General features: G+C 40.9%; 1 protein-coding gene and 1 long non-coding RNA gene across 2 annotated transcripts; both read right to left on the bottom strand.

The window, feature by feature from the left end:
- Positions 1–29: 29 nt before the first annotated feature.
- Positions 30–17,751, bottom strand: pih1d1 (PIH1 domain containing 1). The gene is made up of 12 exons (XM_014192751.2): positions 17,686–17,751; positions 16,930–17,095; positions 13,861–13,949; positions 8,144–8,204; positions 7,840–8,028; positions 2,037–2,098; positions 1,880–1,961; positions 1,638–1,734; positions 1,373–1,405; positions 1,158–1,236; positions 242–385; positions 30–128 (listed from the first exon to the last, which is right to left on the bottom strand). Exons 3-12 carry the CDS (start codon positions 13,939–13,941, stop codon positions 93–95), a joined length of 864 nt encoding a protein of 287 aa, XP_014048226.1. The 5' UTR covers positions 13,942–13,949; positions 16,930–17,095; positions 17,686–17,751; the 3' UTR covers positions 30–92.
- Positions 17,752–22,601: 4,850 nt separating this feature from the next.
- Positions 22,602–24,621, bottom strand: LOC106600944 (uncharacterized). The gene is made up of 4 exons (XR_001327919.2): positions 24,552–24,621; positions 24,338–24,429; positions 24,133–24,156; positions 22,602–22,703 (listed from the first exon to the last, which is right to left on the bottom strand). It is a non-coding gene; the product is annotated as an uncharacterized lncRNA (long non-coding RNA).
- Between the last annotated feature and the right edge of the window lie 562 nt (positions 24,622–25,183).

The raw sequence follows: 25,183 nt of genomic DNA on the forward strand, positions 1-25,183 counted from the left end.
ATATGAACATAAGCACTCTTAGACCGTGATAAAAATAACAGTTTTATTTTCATATACAACAAAAACGGATAAATATCTGACTTTCAGCTTCTTCATGAAGACACCACCGGCATCGTCACCGTGAGAATCTGGGGCGAGAGAAAGGGGAGGCGGAGAGAGGAGAACAAAGAGTGTCAATATCAGACACCGTGTGTCAGTGAATAGCTGTACTGTGTTTTAGAATGTGCGTGTGTGTGTGTACCTGCGTGTTGGTGTTGTACTGTGCTACGCTGCCCTCCTGGTCAATGAAGAACGGTATGAAACAGTCCAGATGAAAGAGGGAGGGACGGGCATTCAGGACAAGCCTGTCCTCCCCAAGGTCCAGAACGAGGGAGAGAGAGGAGGCCTGGGAAGAGAAGGGAGGGAGTGAAGGAGAGAGGACAAGGGAAACGTTGCTGGCTTACGTATTAATGTCATAACAAGCTAACCAAGTTAACCAGTAAAAAAAAACTCTGGGTCCTATTAAAATCACTGCCACGTATGTTGATTGGATAATTATTTGAAAAAAGGTGTGTTGGTGCTGGGCTGGAACAAACCCCAGCACCTCCTGTGGGTCCCCAGGACCAGCTAAGAATACTGACATAGAGTATAGGCAGGGAGTGAGGAAGCAGTTTAACACATTGAGAATATGGAATTAAGAATGGGTTTACAATAGTATATAGATTATAGATCTAGGGGTGAGGAAACGGTTTGAGTATAAGTGGTGAAGGATGGGTTTAGGGCCTAGTATATAGGGCAGGGGTGTCGAAACTGTTTAAATGATAATGATATGGCTTGCGAGGGGGTATAATCCGGCCCCCGGGTTAAATAAAAAACAAACTCAATATACTTTAAAAATGACTAAATAATGGACCTACATTCACAGAGTTTCGACTGTGTCCAGCTCGCTAATAATCACTAAATAGTCAGAGAGCATCGAAAATTCCCCAAAAAACAATGGATAGAGGACTATTCTTTGCAAATTTTGACGGTGAAGAAATAACCGATTTTTAGTGCGGCCCTCCGAATGCAGCCCCTGGGGTAAAATGACTGACACCCCTGCTATAGGGGAAGGGGAAGAGGTTAAACACAGAGTATAGGGGGAGTGGGATGTGTTTAGGACTGGGCTTGTGTCTCACCACTCCGGGCAGCTGTATCTCTGCTATCAGAAACTCTGGATCACCTACAGGGGGCTCCACCAGCAGACAGAACTCTGGCCTGGAGATGGATGGAGAGAAGAGACGAGAGGGAGAGAGGTGGGTTAGCGCAAGAGTGAGAAAGAAGGAGAAAATGAATATGTTCCAGTTTGGTATGTGACAATCAAATCCACAGCGGACAACTCAGACAGACCTACCGTTTGGCTGGTTCTGGCGCTGTGCGAGTATCCCTGTGGAGAGAGAGAGCGAGAGAGAGAAACAGATTGAAGGGGGAGGGAGGGGGGGAGGGAGTGAGAGGAGATTGAACTCTTCCACATACAGACTGTAGTTAACTCTACACCACCCTCTAGTGGTGAATTACTGATAAAAGAAGTGAGTTTGTGTGGTGTGTGTGAGAGAGAGTGAGGGTACAAGAGAAAAAAGAGAGAGCAAGAAAGAAAGAAAGAGCAAGCAAAAACATACGTGGGGTCTATTTCCTGAATCACAGGTTTGCTCTTGGTGCGAATATTCTGTTCGTTCACAGAGCCCAGAAACTTCCTGTTCTTCAGAACCTTCCAGTCTGGGAGGGAAGGAGAGAAAAACACATGAAACAGAGGAGCAGAACACACAGAACATGGGTCTGATTAATGCTCACTCACTCACAAAACAAAAAAACAAATCCACATTGAAGCTTACACGCACAGTGAAGATACAGGCATACATACCTCGGCTGAGCTCCAAGTTGTATTTGTTCTCCAGCCCCTCTAATGACACAGCGATCAGAAACTGCTGGAATAGAGGATCCTTCTACAAACACACAGACAGGAGTTACACACACACCCCCGCATGCACACGCACACGCACACGCACACACACACACACCTGGCATTTCTGGAAGAACTCTTCACTGATGACCACGTCGTAGGCTGTGCAGCCTTGGGAGTCTGTGGGGACAGGACAGAACCAAGTCACTATTTCTCGAGTCACAAGCAAGTCTTGAGGTCCAAGTCTCAAGTCGAGTCCCAAGTAGAACAGGTAGTCTCTCGAGTCAAGCCCAAGTCATGCATTCTATGAGTTAGTCAAGTCACAAGTTTTTCCAAGTCAAGCAAATAAATGATCTATACATGCAATGACTGAAAATCTTTGATTAGCCAATGTAATTGTAAAATAGGGACCTTGTAGCAGCGGTAGGGGAATGAAATCAGCAGAAGGTAAGGCAGGTTGACGTGCTAAGAGAGTATATTATTTACAGGTCTTGGTGATCCAGTGGTAAAAACGCCATATCATACAAAATATACAACTCGATTGACCAAATATACCCGGTCAAAAAAGATTGCTTCTGTATCAGGCGTGACCTGTCCTATCTGAACGGACACAGGTAGAGGGCAAGACCGCACAGCCTCCCCTTGAGAAACCAAATCGAATCTGTCTAACAGGAGCTCAAACAGGTACAGTGCCTTCAGAAATTATTCACACCCCTTGCCTTTTTCTACATTTTGTTGTGCTACAAGGTGGGATTAAAATGGATTTAACTGTAATTTTTTGTCAATGATGTACACACAAAAAAATAGATAGATATCTATCTATCTTGATTACATAAGTAGTCAACCCCCAAGTCAATATATGTTACAATCACCTTTGGCAGCGATTACAGCTTTGAGTCTTTCTGGGTAAGTCGCTAAGAGCTTTGCACACCTGGATTATACAATATTTGCACATTATTCTTTTAAAGATTCTTCAAGCTCTGTCAAGTTGGTTGTTGATCATTGCTAGACAGCCATTTTCAAGTCTTGCTATAGATTTTCAAGCCGATTTAATTCAAAATGTTAATTAGGCCACTCAGGAACATTTTTATTCATAAAAACAACCCAATTCCTTGCCGATGACAAGCATACCCATAACATGATGCAGCCACCACCATGCTTGAAAATATGGAGAGTGGTACTCAGTGATGTGTTTTGTTGGATTTGCCCCAAACAACACTTTGCATTCAGGATATAAAGTTCATGTCTTTGCCACATTTTTTTCAGTTTCACATTAGTGCATTATTGCAAACAGGATGCATGTTTTGAATTTTTTTTTAAAATTCTGTACAGGCTTCCTTCTGTTCACTGTCATTTAGATTAGTATTGTGGAGTAACTACAATGTTGTTGATCCATCCTCAGTTTTCCCCCCACCACCGCCAATAAACTCTAACTGTTTAAAAAAGTTACCATTGGGAACCTTACATATAATTCTGTATGGGGTACAGAGACGAGGTAGTCATTCAAAAAATCATGTTAAACACTATTGCACGCATATAACTTATTATGTCCATATAACTTATTTTGTGACTTGTTAAGGACATTTTTACTACTGAACATATTTCGGAATGCCTTAACAAAGGTGTTGAATACTTATTGACTCAATATATTTCAGCTTTCCATTTTTAATTAATTTGTAAAAACATAATTCTACTTTGACATTATAGGGTATTGTGTGTAGGCCCCAGTCAAAGGTTGTTTGCACAATGAAGCAAGTCCCCATCAAGGATTTGCTTGTATTTGGCTCCATTCATTGTTCCCTCTATCCTTACCAGTCTCCCAGTCCCTGCCGCTGAAAAGCATCCCCATAGAATGATGCTGCCACCACCATGCTTCACGGTAGGGATGGTGTTAGATGGGTGATGAGCTGTGCCTGGTCTTCTCCAGACGTTCGCATTCAAGACTAAATGTTCGATTTGTCTCATCAGACCACATAATCTTATGCCTTACGCTCTGAGTCTTTCACGTGCCTTTTTGCAAACTCCAGTTGTGCTGTCATGTGCCTTCTTCTCAGGAGTGGCTTCTGTCTGGCCACTCTCCCAAAAACGCCAAATTGGTGAAGTGCTGTAGAGACTGTTGCCCTTTTGGCAGGTTCTCCCATCTCAGCCAATGAACTCTGTAGGAGTGGTCATTGGGTTCTTGTTCACCTCCCTGACCAAGATCCTTCTTGCCCGGTTGCTCAGTAACAATAAATAAAAACATGTTTTCACTTTGTCATTATGTGTAGATGGGTGATACACAACATCTATTTAATCAATTTTGAATTCAGGATGTATCACAAGAAAATGTGGAATAAGTCAAGGGGTTTGAATATGTATAACAAACGGGTACTTTTTCCACCACCGAACATTTCAACAAGAGAACACGCGCTCTCCACTGGTGGGAGTTTGGAGAGCGGAAATGGAGAGACGCTCCTACGGCAATTTTGACATACCAAAAGACCAGTAGGACCTATGATAGTAGGCCTAATTGTTGCTTGATGCGCCATTGCTGGTGAGCTTGCTAAGTAAACAGTTATTATTCTTGATCAAACTATTTTTGGGAGTGCATATTACTTTATTATGGCAATCCTCTCTCCCTACAATTTGACGTTTGCGCCGCACCCGATCCTATAGCTGTGCAGCAAATCAGCAATCTGTTCGCTAGCTCACTGTGTTGATTGACAGTTTGCTGATCCAATCAAAGGGTCATATGTGGGTTTCACTAGCCAATCTGTTGAAAGTTTTTTCGCAAGGGAGATGCTGCTGCTACTGTCTCTGGCTGTGTGGAGAGTAATTCGTGGAGACACTGTGCTGCAAAATACGTGACAAAACCAGGCCAGATAATTACAAGTCATCAGTCTCAAGTCAAAGATGAGTCCCGAGTCTTGAGGCTCCAAGTCCAAGTCTCAAATTATTTTATATCAAGTCGAGTCTCAAGTCATCAAATGTATGACCCAAGTCCAAGTCATGTGACTCAAGTCCACAACTCTAACATAAACCAGGTTTCTATCAAACCACTTCATGCAGATGAATTACCTGACGCATGAAAAAAGTCACGACATTGCTGATTGAAACAGGAAATGCAGGTACAATTTTATAAATGTCAACAAACTATTTGTTGGTTCGATACGGTGCGATCTTTGTCTGTAAAATGAATTATGTGAGAAATGGCAGTGGAAACGCACCTATGTGCAAATTAGGCCTGACCCCATTTAGTCGACTGTTGGTCGACCAAGATTTTTTTAGTCTAGCAGTCACAAATAGATTTTTTTTTTCATGGCACACGAAACACCTGTCTGATTCACGCCTCAATTTCTGTTGATGCATTCAATATATTATTATTACAGTTGTTTACCACTCTCATTGTTGAAGTGGGCACGTTGTTTGCAGAGCTATACTTGTGAGAAACAAGTTTTGGTTTATTTCACTCCATTTACGAATTTTGTCAATTGATTGTCTTTTGTTTGGTGTGCTCCTGTCAATGTCGAGTAAGGACACACACCTGATTATGCATATAGAAGTAGGCCTAGGCTACCTGGCCTGCGCGCAAATGTAGGCCTATAAATGTGCCCATTTGGGGATGTCTAATAGTATTAGAATATATTGAGAATGACAATAGTTCCTTAATGTATTTGAATCGCTCTCCCTTTCGATAACCATTCGTAATGAAAGCGGAAAAAGTAATGCTCTGATCCAGTGGAAACGTCTTAAAATACCTGATATCGCTTGCCCAGAAACCCAGAGGGCCCCAGAATATTTTATACAATGTTGTAAGTTTGCTAGGGCGAGCTTAGGGCCGGATCCATTTGATATTTGATCATTTTTTTATATTAAGTTCGTTGCAGACAGACCATGCATAGCCAATTAGATTTCTAGGATATTTATTTTTAAAATGAGGATATTCTCTACCTGCAGGATGCAATGTTTTTAATTTGTTGGCTTTATGTAGGCTATTTTTATATAGTTGCCAATTGCAATAGAAGTTACTTTTAGATTTGTATCATTTTCATTTAGATAGAATTCAGATTATCAATCATTAACCACATGACAATTTTAAAAAAAGGAAACTGAAAAAGGAAAATCATAACTGGCACCCAAATGGAAAAAGATTGCCAACCCCTGGTTGCCTATTACCAGCAACTTAAGGAGCATAAAGCAGAATCTGCGAAGACCAGCAGCAGTGGGGTGGGGGGTAGGGTCGGTATTTAATCAAACAGTGTGCTTAAAGCATCAGACAAGCTCAGTACATACCGTATTGGTGAAAAATACACCTTTTAAGATTTCAACCAAACAATTGGTCGAAAGAACAGACAGCTCTCGGTCGACCAAGATATTTTTTTAGTCGTGGACAGCCCTACCGCAAATATTTATATGGCATATATCATTATTGATATAACCATCATATCAAAGTAAATTTGGAAGTGACGTGATGATATGTTGTGTGGTCCTCCCACTGCGACTCAGGAAAACATGCAGTTTATTAGGCTACACATTAAATAAGTTATAATAAATATAGAGGGGTCTTATTCTGGTGACATGATGATTGATGCTTGGCTGCCGTTTGACAAAAAAAATATAATCTCACTCTTATCCATAATGATCTCATCATGTAGGTAGACTACCCATGCCAGGACCAGAATGGGCATAACGGTGTATATAATGCAACAGTTTTTGTGACAAAACCATCAGTAGAGTTGAAAACGCAATGGAAACCGATTTAACTTGGATTTTTTATTAGGTACATGAGAATTTACATGCAAAAGTTCTTACATGCACCATGACATCACGCACAGCCTTTTATCCGCAATAAGTCAGTTCAGAGCCTGAAACTAACTTTTTGGTCCACCAGCCACAGATTTTTTACTAGCCAAAATATTTGACATAAAAAAAATATGAAAATGCTTTGTAATGTTTCTAAAACAATAAATGTGTTACTAGTTAAAAGTGGTATATTGCTCAATTTCATTACATTTTTTGTGACCCGATGAGGCAAACATTTTCAGCTGCCCCTTCAAGGGCAGAAGGTTACCGTGGCTATGTGGGGCACTCGAGCAGCTCTAGTCATCAATGACAGTGTGCCTGTGAGATTCTGACTAGTAGCAGTTTAAGTCAATTCAAAACTTGGAAAACAACCCAAGTAATGTATTATTGGACAAAGTCTAACTTTAGTAGACTTTCAAGTAAATTAGACCAACTTTTATGCCTGTGCACAGCGCTTCTAAGAATTAATCTTCAGCACCATATTCCTCACACCAGTCCAGTCTTAAATCCAAGAGGGGCAGTGTACGAGTACACACGTCGAGAGAAGCGTAGAGAATCAGCGCATGTCTACAACTGACACTTAGTTCCTTCAGAAAGTATTCATACTCCTTGGCTTATTCTAAATTTTTTTGTGTTACAGCCTGAATTCAAAATGGATTAAATATTTTTTTGTTCTCACCCATCTACACACAATACACTATAATGACTAAGAGAAAACATGTTTTTAGATATTTTTTCTAATTTGTTGAAAATAAAATACAGAAATATCTGCACCCCCCCGCACCCCTACTTCCGCTGTCTCTGGCTACAGTTATGCTATGCCTTTTGCAATCCCTTTAGCTTTGCTAGCTAGCTGGCTAGCTACAGAGGTTAGCTGGCTAGCTAGCTCCATTAGTTAGCTACTGCTATCAAAATTGTGTAATTAGCAATTTTCGCCTATTCCATCGTTTGCAGAATGCATACTGGCATTTGAATATATCATGGGAAAAGTGAATCCAGACACAATGTGGACCAGGTAGACACATGTACTGTAAATGTAGGTGTGGACGAACAATGTGTTCGGAACTCCATGATCAGAATAGAAAAAACTGCATTAACTGTCAAGTCAAGACATCCTCAGAAAGTAGCTGTTCACTCACTGTTGTCCACCTCTGTGTGGGCCTCTCCGATGCTCATGGGTACTCTGTATCCTGTGGGGTCTTCTGATTCGAGGAGCTCCACTAGTGCCTCCCTGGAGAGGGGGGGCGGGGGCGGGACGGCAGCAGACTGACAGATGTTGACAAATACCTTCCGTTTATCAGGCAGGGTGAAAGTCTTCACACACAGACCTACGGATTCAACAAACACACAGCTGTTGTTTACGTGTGTGTGTGTGTGTGTGTGTGTGTGTGTGTGTGTGTGTGTGTGTGTGTGTGTGTGTGTGTGTGTCAAAGGGAGACTGACCAGGCTGTGGCCGAATGACTCTAGAATCACGAGGATTTTCACTTTGCATTTTTCCCATTGTCTAAAAGAGAAAGAGAGAGAGTAAGATGAGCGAGAGAGAAAAAAAGAGAGAAGCAAATGGATTCAATGCCAGGCACATTCTCAGTACAGATTTACAGCAGCTCTTAGCTTTGCGTTGCAGAGGAAGTTGCAGTCAGGTCCATACTTTGGATTTGCATCAAATTTGTGCAGATGGCTTGGCAGAAATGGTATTAGAATAGGAATGTTAATCTTTTCTTGCACACATAACCAGATGATGCCGTGTACCATTTTGCGCAATGGCGCTGTAGGTCTGATCAGGGCTTAAGGGTGAGGATAAATAGATTAGAGGTCGACCGATTAATCGGAATGGCCGATTAATTAGGGCCGATTTCAAGTTTTCATAACAATCGGTAATCGGTATTTTTGGCCACCGATTTGGTGATTTATTTTATTTTTTATTTTTTTATATAAATATTTTTTAACTAAGCAAGTCAGTTAAGAACACATTCTTATTTTCAATGACGGCCTAGGAACAGTGGGTTAACTGCCTTGTTCAGGGGCAGAACGGCAGATTTTTACCTTGTCAGCTTGGGGATGCAACCTTACGGTGAACTAGTCCAACGCTCTAACCACCTGCTTTACATTGCACTCCACGAGGAGCCTGCCTGTTACGCGAATGCAGTAAGAAGCCAAGGTAAGTTGCTAGCTAGCATTAAACTTATCTTATAAAAACAATCAATCAATCAATCATAATCACTACTACACATGGTTGATGATATTACTAGTTTATCTAGCCTGTCCTGCGTTGCATATAATCGATGCGGTGCGCATTGGCGAAAAAGGTCTGTCGTTGCTCCAACTTGTACCTAAACATCAATGTCTTTCTTAAAATCAATACACAAGTATACACAAGTATCAATACACAAGTATACACAAGTATAGATTTTTAAACCAGCATCTTTAGTTAATATTGCCTGCTAACATGAATTTCTTTTAACTAGGGAAAATGTGTCACCTCTGCAACAGAGTCAGGGTATATGCAGCAGTTTGGGCCGCCTGGCTCGTTGCGAACTGTGAAGACTATTTCTTCCTAACAAAGACAGCCGACTTCGCCAAATGGGGGATGATATAACAAAACCACATTTGCGAAAAAAGCACAATCGTTGCAAGACTGTACCTAACCATAAACATCAATGCCTTTCTTAAAATCAATACACAGAAGTATATATTTTTAAACCTGCATATTTAGCTAAAAGAAATCCAGGTTAGCAGGCAATATTAACCAGGTGAAATTGTCACTTCTCTTCCGTTCATTGCACGCAGAGTCAGGGTATATGCAACAGTTTGGGCCGCCTGGCTCGTTGTGAACTAATTTGCCAGAATTCTACGTAATTATGACATAACATTGAAGGTTGTGCAACGTAACAGGAACATTTAGACTTATGGATGCCACCTGTTAGATAAAATACGGAACGTTCCGTATTTCACTGAAAGAATAAACGTGATAGTTTCCAGATTCGACCATATTAATGACCTAAGGCTCGTGTTTCTGTGTGTTATTATGTTATAATTAAGTCTATGATTTGATAGAGCAGTCTGACTGAGCGATGGTAGGCAGCAGCAGGCTTGTAAGCATTCATTCAAAATAGCACTTTCGTGCGTTTTTCCAGAAGCCCTTTGTAATGCATTGCGCTGTTTATGACTTCAAGCCTATCAACTCCCAAGATTAGGCTGGTGTAACCGATATGAAATGGCTAGCTAGTTAGCCGGGTGCGCGCTAATTGCGTTTCAAACGTCACTCGCTCTGAGACTTGGAGTAGTTGTTTCCCTTGCTCTACATGGGTAACGCTGCATCGAGGGTGGCTGTTGTCGATGTATTCCTGGTTCGAGCCCAGGTAGGAGCGAGGAGAGGGACGGAAGCTATACTGTTACACTGGCAATACTAAAGTGCCTATAAGAACATTCAATAGTCAAAGGTATATGAAATACAAATCGTATAGAGAGAAATAGTCCTATAATACCTATAATAACTACAACCTAAAACTTCTTACCTGGGAATATTGAAGACTCATCTTAAAAGGAACCACCAGCTTTCATATGTTCTCATGTTCTGAGCAAGGAACTTAAACGTTAGCTTTCTTACATGGCACATAATGCACTTTTACTTTCTTCTCCAACACTTTGTTTTTGCATTATTTCAACCAAATTGAACATGTTTCATTATTTATTTGAGGCTAAATTGATTTTATTGATGTATTGTATTAAGTTAAAATAAGTGTTCATTCAGTATTGTTGTAATTGTCATTATTACAAATAAATAAATACATGTAAAAAAGGTTAAAAAAAAAAATAATAATAATAAATCGGCCTTTTTGGGACTCCAATAATCGTTATCGGTGCTGAAAAAAAAAAATCATAACCGGGCGACCTCTAAAATAGATGCATGCAGGGATAAATGTTTACACAGTTGACTTTTGAACAGAAAATTGGATTGACTTTTGAACTGAAAATTGGATTGGGACCAGGATTATGTGCCAGGGGTGTGTATGATGCTAAAATTACAAACTGATCGTTTTTCTCATTTCAAGAGCTACAGCTCAATTACAAAATCTTCATCCTTCCTACGCTCATGGTTGAAGAACAATTGGAATGGCCACAAATGCATTTAAATTAGGCCCTTATATCCAGCTTCATTGAGAGCCAAAGCCAAAGTCATGATCTTGATAGAAGCTGTCAAAACAACATCACAAATGGCTGACAATAGGTAAGACTACTCACTTAGCTACATTATGTGGATTTACTTTAACACATGGCAATATATACAGTGCCATCAGAAAGTATTCACATCCCTTGACTTTTTCCAAATTTTAAAGTAATCAAAAGCTGAAATGTCTTGAGTCAATAAGTATTTCATCCTTTGTTATGGCAAGCCTAAATAAGTGCAATAGTGTTTAACATGACTACCTCATATCTGTACCCCACACACAATTATCTGTAAGGTCCCTCAGTTGAGCAGTGCATTTCAAACAGAGATTCAATCCAATGCCTAGCAAAGAAGGGCACCTATTGGTAGATGGGTAAAAACAAGAAAAAAACAGAAAAATTCATTGAATATTCCTTTGAGCATCGTGAAGTTATTAATTACACTTTGGAAGGTGTATCACTACAAAGATACAGGCATCCTTTCTAACTTAGTTGCCGGAGAGGAAAGAAACCACTCTGGGATTTCACCATGAGGCCAATGGTGACTATAAAACAGTTACAGAGTTGAATGTCTGTGATAGGAGACAACTGGGGATGGATCAACAACGTTGTAGTTACTCCACAATACTAACCTAAACGACAATGAAAAGAAGGAAGCCTGTACAGAATAAAAATGTGTTATGGGTATGCTTGTCATCGGCAAGGACTATGGAGGTTTTTTTTAAGATAAAAAGAAACTGAATAGAGCTAAGCACAGGCTAAATCCTAGAGGAAAACCTTCAGTCTGCTTTCCAACAGAATTCACCTTTCAGCAGGACAATTTATTTTTTATTTTTATTAAAATAACCTAAAACACAAGGACAAATATACACTGGAGTTGCTTACCAAGATGACATTGAATGTTCCTGAGTGGCCTGGTTAGGTTTGAATTAAATCTATGGAAAGACTTAAATGGCTGTCTAGCAATGATCAACAACCAACTTCACAGAGCTTGAAGAATTTTTTAAGACTAATGTGCAAATATTGTACAATCCAGGTGTGCGTCGCTCTTAAAAGACTTACCCAGAAATACTCAATGCTGTAATCGCTGCTGAAGGTGATTCAAACGTGTATTGACTCAGAGGGTTGAATACTTACAGTTGAAGTTGAAAGTTTACATACACCTTAGCCAAATACATTTAAACTCAGTTTTTCACAATCCCTGACATTTAATTCTAGTAAAAATTCCCTGTCTTAGGTCAGTTAGGATCACCACTTTATTTAAAAAATGTGAAATGTCAAAATAATAGTAGAGAGAATGATTTATTTCAGCTTTTATTTCTTTCATCACATTCCCAGTGGGTCAAAAGTTAACATACACTCAATTAGTATTTGGTAGCATTGCCTTTAAATTGTTTAACTTGGGTCAAAGTTTTTGGTAGCCTTCCACAAGCTTCCCACAATAAGTTGTGTCAATTTTGGCCCATTCCTCCTGACAGAGCTGGTGTAACTGAGTCAGGTATGTAGGCATCCTTGCTCGCACACACTTTTTCAGTTCTAACCCACAAATATTCTATAGGATTGAGGTCAGGGCATTGTGATGGCCACTCCAATACCTTGACTTTGTTGTCCTTAAGCCATTTTGACACAACTTTGGAAGTATGCTTGGGGTCATTTTCCATTTGGAAGACCCATTTGCTACCAAGCTTTAACTTCCTGACTGATGTATTGAGATGTTGCTTCAATATATCCACATCATTTCCCTTCCTCATGATGCCATCTAGTTTGTGAAGTGCACCAGTCTGTCCTGGTGTTCTTCGGCTTGCAAGCCTCCCCCTTTCTCCTCCAAACATGGTCATTATGGCCAAACAGTTCTATTTTTGTTTCATCAGACCACAGGACATTTCTCCAAAAAATACAATCTTTGTCCCCAGGTGCAGTTGCAAACCGTAGTCTGGCTTTTTTTAATGGCGGTTTTGGAGCAGTTGCTTCTTCCTTGCTGAGCGGCCTTTCAGGTTATGTCGATATAGGACTCGTTTTACTGTGGATATAGATACTTTTGTATCTGTTTCCTCCAGCATCTTCACAAGATCCTTTGCTGTTGTTCTGGGATTGATTTGCACTTTTTGCACCAAAGTACGTTAATCTCTAGGAGACAGAACGGGTCTTCTTCCTGAGCGGTATGACGGCTGTGTGGTCCCATGGCGTTTATACTTGCGTACTATTGTTTGTACAGACAAATGTGATACCTTCAGGCGTTTGGAAATTGCTCCCAAGGATGAACCAGACTTGTGGAGGTCTACAATTTTTTTTCTGAGGTCTTGGCTGATTTCTTTTGTTTTTCCCATGATGTCAAGCAAAGACGCACTGAGTTTGAAGGTAGGCCTTGAAATACATTCGCAGGTACACCTCCAATTGACTCAAATTATGTCAATTAGCCTATCAGAAGCTTCTAAAGCCATGACATCATTTTCATGAATTTTCCAAGCTGTTTAAAGGCACAGTCAACTTAGTGTCTGTAAACTTCTGACCCACTGGAATTTAAAGTGAAATAATCGGTCTGTAAACAATTGTTGGAAAAATTACTTGTGTCATGCACAAAGTAGATGTCCTAACTGACTTGACAAAACTATAGTTGGTTATCAAGAAACTGGTGGAGTGGTTGAACAACGAGTTTTAATGACTCCAACATACGTGTACGTGTACGTAAACTTCCGACTTCAACTGTGTGTGTGTGTGTGTGTGTATATATATATATATATATATTTTAAATAAATGTCAGAATTTTTCTTCCACTTTGACAGAGTATTTTGTGTACATCGTTGACAAAAAAATGACAATTAAACATTTGAATCCTATTTTGTAACACAACAAAATGTGCACTGTAGGCCAGAGTCACATATGACTCTGGGCATACCCAATGTGTATGCCCACTTGGCAGCAATTGGATGTCAATGGTGTTCATCTTTAATAAAGTACACACTTCAAATTTCATTTAACACATTCCTCCATACCTGTAGCAAAAGCTGTTGGTAGAGCTCCTCCTGCTGCTGCAGTTCCATTTCCGAGCTCAGGAGAGACGAATCTGCCTCCATCTTCTGGTCTACGAAAGAAAGAGTGAGAGATTAATGTGGAAGAATCTTCACCAGATCCCAAAGGCTACTTCTTAGGTCCAAACACTGATACTAGAAGATACGGCATTATATGTTCTCTCTACTATCACATGGCAAGCAGTACTGGAACACCAAGTCTGGGACCAAAAGGCTCCTGAACAGCCCCCCCCTTCCAAAAGCCATAAGACTGCTGAACAGTTAATTAAACGGAAACCCGGACGTTCTGCTCTTCACCCCCTACCTACATGTACATAGTACTTCAATTAATCACCTTACCAAAACTACAAGCACAAATTACCTCAATCAATCACCCCAACTACCTCGTACCCCAGTACACTGACTCGGAACCGGTGTACAGTGGGGGAAAAAAGTATTTGATCCCCTGCTGATTTTGTACGTTTGCCCACTGACAAAGAAAGGATCAGTCTATAATTTTACTGGTAGGTTTATTTGAACAGTGAGAGACAGAATAACAACAAAAATATCCAGAAAAACGCATGTCAGAAATGTTATAAATTGATTAGCATTTTAATGAGGGAAATAAGTATTTGACTCCCTCTCAATCAGAAAGATTTCTGGCTCCCAGGTGTCTTTTATACAGGTAACAAGCTGAGATTTGGAGCACACTCTTAAAGGGAGTGCTCCTAACCGCAGCTTGTTTCATGTAAAAAAGACACCTGTCCACAGAAGCAATCAATCAATCAGATTCCAAACTCTCCACCATGGCCAAGACCAAAGAGCTCTCCAAGGATGTCACGGACAAGATTGTAGACCTACACAAGGCTGGAATGGGCTACAAGACCATCACCAAGCAGCTTGGTGAGACGGTAACAACATTTGGTGCGATTATTCGCAAATGGAAGAAACACTAAAGAACTGTCAATATCCCTCGGCCTGGGGCTCCATGCAAGATCTCACCTCGTGGAGTTGCAATGATCATGAGAACGGTGAGGAATCAACCCAGAACGACACGGGAGGATCTTGTCAATGATCTCAAGGCAGCTGGGACCACAGTCACCAAGAAAACAATTGGTAACACACCACGCCGTGAAGGACTGAAATCCTGCAGCGCCCGCAAGGTCCCTCTGCTCAAGAATACATATACATGCCCGTCTGAAGTTTGCCAATGAACATCTGAATGATTCAGAGGACAACTGGTGAAAGTGTTGTGGTCAGATGAGACCAAAATGGAGCTCTTTGACATCAACTCAACTCGCCGTGTTTGGAGGACGAGGAATGCTGCCTATGACCCCAAGAACACCATCTCCACCGTCAAACATGGAGGTGGAAACATTATGCTTTGGGGGTATTTTTCTGCTAAGGGAACAGGACAACTTCACCGCATCAAAGGACGGGGCCATGTACCGTCAAATCTTGGGTGAGAACCTCCTTCCCTCAGCCAGGGCATTGAAAATGGGTCGTGGATGGGTATTCCAGCATGACAATGACCCAAAACACACGGCCAAGGCAACAAAGGAGTGGCTCAAGAAGAAGCACATTAAGGTCCAGGAGTGGCCTAGCCAGTCTCCAGACCTTAATCCCATAGAAAATCTGTGGAGGGAGCTGAAGGTTCGAGTTGCCAAACATCAGCCTCGAAACCTTAATGACTTGGACAAGATCTGCAAAGAAGAGTGGGACAAAATCCCTCCTGAGATGTGTGCAAACCTGGTGGCCAACTACAAGAAACGTCTGACCTCTGTGATTGCCAACACGGGTTTTGCCACCAAGTACTAAGTCATGTTTTGCAGAGGGGTCAAATACTTATTTGCCTCATTAAAATGCAAATTATTTTATAACATTTTTTACATGCATTTTTCTGGATTTTTTTGTTCAAATAAACCTACTATTAAAATTATAGACTGATAATTTCTTTGTAAGTGGGCAAACGTACAAAATCAGCAGGGGATCAAATACTTTTTCCCCCCACTGTATATAACCTGTATATAGCCTTCACTGGAACTAAGGGACCTATCAGCCAATCAGCACTCAGAGCTCAAACCACTCACTTTATAATAAGGGTGTGTGGTATATTGCCAATATACCACCCAGTTTATATGGCCAATATACCACTGCTAAGGGCTGTTCCAATACACGAATCAACGCGGAGTGCCTGGATACAGCTCTTAGCCGTGGTATATTGGCAATAAACCACAAACACCCGAGGTGCCTTATTGCTGTAATAAACTGGTTACCAACGCAATTACTATAGAGCAGTAAAAATACATGTTTTGTCATACCCAGTCTGATATATCACAGCTTTCAGCTAATCAGCATTCAGGGCTCGAACCACCCAGTTTATGATTCAGAATCCATTGTTTTGAATTATAAATGACCCAACCGAAACAGGGTGGGCGGTTTGTCACCTTTGACTCCTCGCTCAAAAAGTTTTTGTCATGAGTTCATTTGAATTGGAAGACTCTGAAGCTTTACCATACATGAATTAGACCAATTAATCCACTTATGGAAACACGTCTATAAATCTCATTATAAACTGGGTGGTTCGAGCCCTGGGTATGACAAAACTGCTCTAATTACGTTGGTAACCAGTTTATAATAACATTAAACGAACCTCTGGGGTTTGTGGTACATTGCAAATATACCTGGGCTAAGAGCTGTGTCCAGGCACTCCGCGTTGCGTTGTGATTATGAACAGTCTTTGGCAGTGGTATATTGGCCATATACCACACCCACTCGGGCCTTGTTGCTCAAATATTTGTGTGCGTGCACAGTCTTTTCAGAAATTGCGCGAGCAGATAACTGTAACATTTACTCAACCGTTCTAAATGAGGACCACAGGAGAGCGTTGCTAGGGACAAGTTAGCAATGTACGTTAGCTAGCTAGCCCAGCTAGCATTAGCTAGCTATGTAACAGCTGTCGAACAACAAGTATTTAAACGTCAGTATATACACGTGTGTGAACACTAAGAAATGCATTCGGGTTGGTTAGTTTTCAATGAGGATAACGCTTACCTTATTTCACGTCCTGCTTGATTTCAGCAACTAGCTACAACTTCTTCTTCGGTGGGGGCTTATGGGCGGTTGGCATCCAACGTTATGGTGCATTACCGCCACCTACTGTACTGGAGTGTGGGCCAGAGACAGGGACAAACTAAATCCTACCTGTCGCCCCGTTGCTCTTAAAAAATATAACAAAAATATTTTAGAATATATCTAATGACGTTCTCCTCAATATATTCTAAACTAATTTCCTGTATCCCCTTCTCTCATACAAGATCTCAGACTCTCTCTTTCCCTCTGTTGTCCCGTGTGGCTCAGTTGGAAGAGCATGGTGTTTGCAATGCCAGGGTTGTGGGTTTGATTCCCGCGGGGGACCAGTACGGAGAAAAAAAATGTATGAAATGTATGCATTCACTACTGTAAGTCGCTCTGGATAAGAGTGTCTGCTAAATGACTAAAATGTAAATGTAAAATGTACTGCCCACACTGTAGAAATACATGCTCCACGGTCTCTCTTTCCTGGCAATAATCACACTTGGATGCTTTCCTATCACATTTAAGGACTTATTCAAATGGCTGTGCCCACCCTTAAACTTCTGTCCGATCCTCCCCTCCCCGACTTTCCTCTGTACTTGAAATAAATGCCTGCCCTTAGTATCCCGGAAGTTTAGCGTTACATCATGATTGAGATTTAAAGGCAATGTTCCCACATTAGCGGAGACTACATTCACGGTAAATATTGTATATGTCGACTCAATCTGAAATTACCTTAACATTTCTATTGTGCAATCTGTAACGCTTCAGTGATACAGATTGAATAGAGCTGCGAGGACAACTGCTGGGAGAAGAGAAGCAAATACAGGGAGTGAAGATTTAATGGATAAACGGACATATAACAAAACAAGAACAGCGTCTGGACGGGGGAACAAAACATTAATGCGGACGCAGGGAATAAACTGAGGAAGTGACAGATATAGGGGAGGTAATCAATAAAGTAATAGAGTCCAAGTGAGTCCAATGAAGCGCTGATGCGCGTAACGATGGTGACAGGTGTGCGTAATAATGGACCGCATTGTGCCCTCGAGCGCCAGAGAGGGGGAGCGGGAGCAGGCATGACAAGAGCCCTTCGTCTGTGAAATCTTACCCTGTAAGCAGACTATGGACAAGGTATGACAGCAATCAGTCCTTTGTTTTTGTTTACTTAGACACTGTTTCAAATGCTAATTTTGTAACATTTGTTGCACAAATCCAATGCAAGTCAATGGGAACAACATTAGCATTTTCAAGCTTCATATCCAAATCATCTTCCTAAAGTATATCAAAATGAATTTTGTCGCTCTTACTTGGAGATGATTTGGACATGAAGAACGAAGATGCTTATGTTGTTCACATTTGTGCCAGAAATGCTAAAAAGCCAGGTAAATAAAATCAAAGCAATGACTGCTTACAGGGTAAAGAAACCAATATGTCCCTTTGTAAAATGTTGCACTATCCCTTTAATGAGATGGATTAGGGGTAAGGTCCTGCAATAGACTAGTGTCCTGTCCAGGAGGTGGTCTACTTGTACATCAAGCTGATTTACACTATATAATCTGGAGATTGCGCAGGAGCCTATGGGCCATTTTGGCTTGGACAAGCCCTACTTAATTACTTTACTTAACTATGGTTAGTTCTCTATATAGATCCTGCAACTACCACCCACCCATTCACATAATTGTTTTAGGGCTGGACACAAATTAAGCCTAGTATTTTCCATTAAAATGCTTTTTAGTCTAGGACTAGGCTTTGTCTGTGTCCGGGAAGCTGGCTCTTAATGTTTTGTATATTCCATATACAGTTGAAGTCGGAAGTTAACACACACCTTAGCCAAATACATTTAAACTCAGTTTCACAATTCCTGACATTTAATCTTAGTAAAAATGATTCCCTGTTTTAGGTCAGTTAGGATCACCACTTTATTTTAAGAATGTGAATGTCAGAATAGTAGTAGAGAGAATGATTTATTTCAGGTTTTATGTCATCACATTCCCAGTGGTTCAGAAGTTTACATACACTCAATTAGTACTTGGTAGCATTGCCTTTAAATTGTTGAACTTGGGTCAAACGTTTTGGGAAGCCTTCCACAAGCGTCCCACAATAAGTTGGGTGAATTTTGGCCCATTCCTCCTGACAGAGCTGGTGTAACTGAGTCAGGTTTGTAGGCCTCCTTGCTTGCACACGCTTTTTCAGATCTGCCCACAAATTTTCTATAGGATTGAGGTCAGGGCTTTGTGATGGCCACTCCAATATCTTGACTTTGTTGTCCTTAAGCCATTTTTCCACAACTTTGGAAGTATGCTTGGTCATTGTCCATTTGGAAGACCCATTTGCAACCAAGCGTTAACTTCCTGACTGATGTATTGAGATATTGCTTCAATATATATACACATCATTTTCCTACCTCATGATGCCATCTATTTTGTGAAGTGCACCAGTCCCTCCTGCAGCAAAGTACCCCCACAACATGATGCTGCCACCCCCGTGCTTCACGGTTGGGACAGTGTTTTTCGACTTGCAAGCCTCCCCCTTTTTCCTCCAAACATAACAATGGTCATTATGGCCAAACAGTTCTATTTTTGTCATCTGATCAGAGGACATTTCTCCAAAAAGTACGATCTTTGTCACCATGCGCAGTTGCAAACCGTAGTCTGGCTTCTTTAAGGCGGTTTGGAGCAGTGGCTTCTTCCTTGCTGAGCGGCCTTTCAGGTTACGTTGATATAGGACTTGTTTTACTGTGGATATAGATACTTTTGTACCCGTTTCCTTCAGCATCTTCACAAGGTCCTTTGCTGTTGTTCTGGGATTGATTTGCACTTTTCACACCAAAGTACGTTAATCTCTGTACCTGTGATTTTCCCATGATGTTAAGCAAAGAGACACTGCGTTGAAGGTAGGCCTTTAAATACATCCCCAGGTACACCTCCAATTGACTCAAATGATGTCAATTAGCCTATCAGAAGCTTCTAAAGCCATGACATAATTTTCTGGAATTTTCCAAGCTGTTTAAAGTCACAGTCAACTTAGTGCATGTAAACTTCTGACCCACTGGAATTGTGATACAGTGAATTATTGTCACGTCCTGACCTTAGTAAGCTGTTATTTTCTATGGTAGAGTAGGTCAGGGTGTGACAGGGGGGTTTATTCTATGTGTTCTATTTCTATGTTCTTAGGTTCTAGTTTTTGTATTTCTATGTTGGTTTGTTTGGGATGGTCTCCAATTAGAGGCAGCTGGTCCTCGTTGTCTCTAATTGGAGATCATACTTAAGTAGGGGTTTTTCTTCCTGGGTTTTGTGGGTGATTATTTTTTGAGTAGTGTTAGTTTCTCCTCTGCGTCAGGGTTTGTTTTGTTTATTCATTTTATTTATGTATTGCAAAGTTTCACAGATTAAATAAAATGTGGAACGACACACACGCTGCACCTTGGTCCTCTCATTCCTACGACAGCCGTGACAATTAGAAGTGAAATAATCTGTCTGTAAACAATTGTTGCAAAAATGACTTGTGTCATGCACAAAGTAGACAAACTAACTTGCCAAAAATATAGGTTGTTAACAAGATATTTGTGGAGTGGTTGAAAAACGAGTTTTAATGACTCCAACCTAAGTGTATGTAAACTTCAACTCTAGGTTGTAAGTCTGTCATATAGTGGAAATACATTAATTGAACTATTATTATCTATCTTTTCCCCATTACCCACAAACACAATAAATGTTGCACTTTGCGCTCCACACTTTCTTGAGTCAGAAAGAACACAGTTCAACCAAATTTGAATAGCACAGTTAGAGCAAGACATAGTTACTTGGTTGTAATACTATGTTGGCTTTGTCAAATGATTTTGACTTTGGCTCTCAAATGAAGCTAGAGATTGAGGACAAACGGTAAATGTTTTTGTGGCCATTCCATTTGATCTTTAACTTTGAGCAAAGGAAGGGAGGAGTGAATGTATGATTGAGGCAACAATGACTTGAATTGTTGTTTGCTTGTAGTTGTTTGTGTGGTTGAGGATGTTTGAGCTTTTTCATTTGTTCAAATGTTACTGTACCATATGATGTTGTAAAAAAAAATCTAATAAAACGTTTGTTTTGATGCCAGATTTTTTTTCTAATTAAAAGTCCACAGATTTCTTGATTCACTTGAGATGGACATTGGTGATTTGGGAACATTACCAGTTTGAGAGCTTTTAACGTTTGACCTTAGATAGGAAAGCTGTAGCTCCTGAAATGAGCAAGAAAATCTGATGAGAATTGTGGGGAATAATCTTATCATCAAGCACATACCCCTGGCCTAAATCATCAAGCACATAATCCTGTTCCCAATCCAATTTACAGTTCAAAAGTCCAGTGTTGACTCCAATGTTTCCCACAGTTGTCACAAGTTGGCTGGATGTCCTTTGTGTGGTGTACCATTCTTGATATACACGGGAAACTGTTAAGCATGAAAAACTCAGCAGCATTGCAGTTCTTGTCACACTCAAACCGGTGCACCAATCTTGCCCATTCACCCTCTGAATGGCACACATACACAATCCAAGTCTCAATTTGTCTCAAGGATTAAGCATCCTTCTTTAACCTGTCTCCTCCCCTTCATAGTTCTGATGTCTTCACTATTAACCTACAATGTAGAAAATAGTAAAAATAAAGAAAAAAAATTGAATTAGTAGGTGTGTCCAAAATTTGACTGGTACTCTAAATATATACACACTTTGTACATAAAATGGTCTTCTTTCATCTTTTTTTCTAAACTGATTTTACTCCTTTGATATTTTTCTTTCACTCTGCGTCATAAAATCCCCTTCCATCAAGTAACACAGCCACATCATCCAAACACAGTCAGGAATGGATGCAGGTTTTGTTCGTAAAGTACTGTACTTCAGCAAAGTACAGTAATACTCAATATCGGATCATCTTAGTTCTAATGTACGCCCCTAAAGGGTTCATCTTGTTGTTCATCTCACTGTTTTCTTCCCATTCACGTGAACATATTATCTTTGGGCTGAACGGACAGCTGAAGGCAGGGGGTGACATTCAAGACCACAGTGTTCCCTTAATCCAAGTCTTGTTTTTAGAGACTCTTGACAGACGGACATTTATTAGTTCTCCCATTCTCCTCATTAAAACACAAGGAGGGGAGCTTTTATTCATGTCTGCAACAGTAACTCCAGAATGGCAGTGGCAGGAGAAGAAGAGTTGTGGCCTCAGCCCAGGAAGTGTGAAGCGTGTGTGTGAGAGAGGGAGAGGCAGGACTCCTTTTCTTTGGCTCAGGATATATATTTGTCCGTTGTTGTCTGGTAAAGCTTGGGGAAAATGGTGGCAGACGGAAGAGAGATGGATTATTCCTCTGAACGGGGTTAGTACTGCAGAGAACCTCCGTTGTCGTTCTGAGAGAGAGAGAGTGACAGAGAGAGACTTTGTTGACTACATGCAAATCCAAACGCTCTTGGGTTCGATTGAATAGTGCTCTAAGTCATCGATCCGTAGCATTCTGAGAATATTACCTGCATCAGATGATGTACCTCTACTTCGTTCAATACTGTCAGTTCAGACATTGCAGGAGACTGAAAAATACAAGAAGCACTTTAGCCACAGAAAGCACACACTCATGCACGCGCACACACACACACACACACACCACACTTACCACGCCCTCATGCTGGCGTCTCCCCCGGGTCCGCAAGATGACAACACCCAAGAGGAGGACATTAGCTATCAGAGAGATAGCTAACAACGTACTGACTGATATGACCTTCCCTAGGAGAGAGCAATGAGGAGAGAGATGAGTATACAGTATCTATCTATCTATTTATAGTATCTTAGTATGTACAGTGCATTCGGAAAATATTCAGACCCTTTGCTATGAGACTCGTAATTGAGCTCCGGTGCATCCTGTTTCCATTGATCATCCTTGAGATGTTTATGCAACTTGATTGGAGTCCACCTGCGGTAAATTCAATTGATTGGACATAATTTGGAAAGGTGTGTGTGTGTATATATAGACCGGTGTGTCTATAAGGTCCCACAGTTGACAGTGTATGTCAGAGCAAAAGCCATGCGGTCGAAGGAATTGTCCGTAGAGCTCTGAGACAGGATTGTGTCGAGGCACAGATCTGGGGAAGGGTGCCAAAACATTTCTGCATCATTGAAGGTGCCCAAGAACACAGTTGCCTCCATCATTCTTAAATGGAAGAAGTTTGGAACCACCAAGACTCTTCCTAGAGCTGGCCGCTTGGCCAAAATGAGCGATCGGGGGAGAAGGGCCTTGGTCAGCGAGGTGACCAAGAACCCGATGGTCATTCTGACAGAGCTCCAGGGTTCCTCGGTGGAGATGGGAGAACCTTCCAGATGGACAACCATCTCTGCAGCACTCCACCTATCAGGCCTTTATGGTAGATTGGCCAGACGGAAGCCACTCCTCAGCTAATGGCACATGACAGCCTGCTTGGAGTTTGCCAAAAGGCACCTAAAGACTCTCAGACCATGAGAAACATGATTCTCTGGTCTGATGAAACCAAGATTCAACTCTTTGGCCTGAATGCATCACATCTGGAGGAAACCTGGCACCATCCCCACAGCATCATGCTGCGGGGATGGTTTTCAGCGACCGGGACTGGGAGACTAGTCAGGATCGAGGGAAAGATGAACGGAGCAAAGTACAGAGAGATCCTTGATGAAAACCTGCTCCCGGTGTTCAGGACCTCAGACTGGGGCGAAGGACCTGAACCTGATCAAACATCACCGGAGAGACCTGAAAATAGCTGTGCAGCGACGCTCCCCATCCAACCTGACAGAGCTTGAGAGGATCTGCAGAGAAGAATGGGAGAAACTCCCCAAATACAGGTGTGCCAAGCTTGTAACGTTATACCCAAGAAGACACAAGGCTGTAATCTCTGCCAAAAGTGCTTCAACAAAGTACTGAGTAAAGGGTCTGAATACTTTCTGAATGCACTGTACCTACTGTACCTTAGTATCCATCTACAGTATCTATCTACAGTATCTATCTACAGTTCCTTCGTATCTATCTACAGTATCTTAGTATATATCTATAGTATCTACAGTATCTCTCGTTAGAACTATACTATATATATATGAGGGGGTGTATATGGGGGGGGGTGTTCGATGAGCAGGTGTCCACATACTTTTGGTAATGTAGCGTATCTATAAACAAGGCTAAAACACTTACTTTGTAATCGCTGCTCTTGTGACTCTAGAAAAAAAGGAAAGCAATAATATAATGTCATAATGCGCCACATTATTCATTTGGATTCAAAATCTGAGAAGAGATAAGCGGAGGTTTTAACTTGGCTGGCACAATGTCAGACATTCTTCACACTAACTGAGCTCTAATAATCATTAAAGGATTAAGGAAACATTGCAAAGTGTCCTACCCATGTCGCTGTTTGATATTGTTAACGATGTTAATGTGATGGTGGTGGTGGTGGTGTTGATGATGACGCTTTGGGCAGGATCGATGATGTTTCTAAAACAAATGTCAGAAAAAATATCGACTTTCACCTAAAATATTATTTGATCAAGATTTTGAATTCAGATTTTGAATAAAAATGTACATCATTGTATGACAAAATAGAGAGAGATGCTTACTGTAATTTATGGTGGGTAACGTGGTTGTATTTGTTGGAGTTTCTGTATTTAAAAAGATGTAAAGAAAAAGGTTTGTATACTGAAGAAAAATAAAACGCAACATGCAAGAATTTCACTGATTTTAATGAGTTACAGTTCATACGAGGAAATCAGTCAATTGAAATAAATCTGTTAGGCCCTGATCTATAGATTTCACGACTGGTATTTCTATGCATTCTAATTGCCATCGATAAAATGCAATTGTGTTCATTGTCCATAGCTTATGCCTGCCTATATCATAACCCCACATGACGCCATACACTTGTCTGCAGTTGTGAAGCGGGTTGGACATACTGTCAAATTCTCTGAAACGACATTGACTTATGGTAGAGAAATGGATATTCAACTCTCTGGCCAAAGCTCTGGTGGAGTCAGCAGGCCAACTGCACGCTCCCTCAAAACTTGAGACATCTGTGGCATTGTGTTGTATGACAAAACTGCATATTTTATTTCAGCTCATGAAACATGGGACCAACACTTGACATGTTGCGTTTATATTTTGGTTCAGTGTAGTTATTCACTAATCATTGATGCCTTTGAGACTGAGATCAGACTTAGCAGGAAATATCAAACAATTGACCTCCACACACACG

The sequence above is a fragment of the Salmo salar genome, chromosome ssa03, assembly GCF_905237065.1.
Source record: "Salmo salar chromosome ssa03, Ssal_v3.1, whole genome shotgun sequence".
Lineage (NCBI taxonomy): Eukaryota > Metazoa > Chordata > Actinopteri > Salmoniformes > Salmonidae > Salmo > Salmo salar.

Bases quoted from the DNA above. Each gene is read 5' to 3' on its own strand.
- pih1d1 (XM_014192751.2), bottom strand. From the start codon at position 13,941: ATGGAGGCAGATTCGTCTCTCCTGAGCTCGGAAATGGAACTGCAGCAG. The intron at 8,029-8,143 runs GTCAGTCTCCCT...TTGAATCCGTAG, and splicing joins AGTCATTCGGCCACAGCCTG to GTCTGTGTGTGAAGACTTTC. The intron at 129-241 runs GTACACACACAC...CTCTCGCCCCAG, and splicing joins AGTACAACACCAACACGCAG to ATTCTCACGGTGACGATGCC.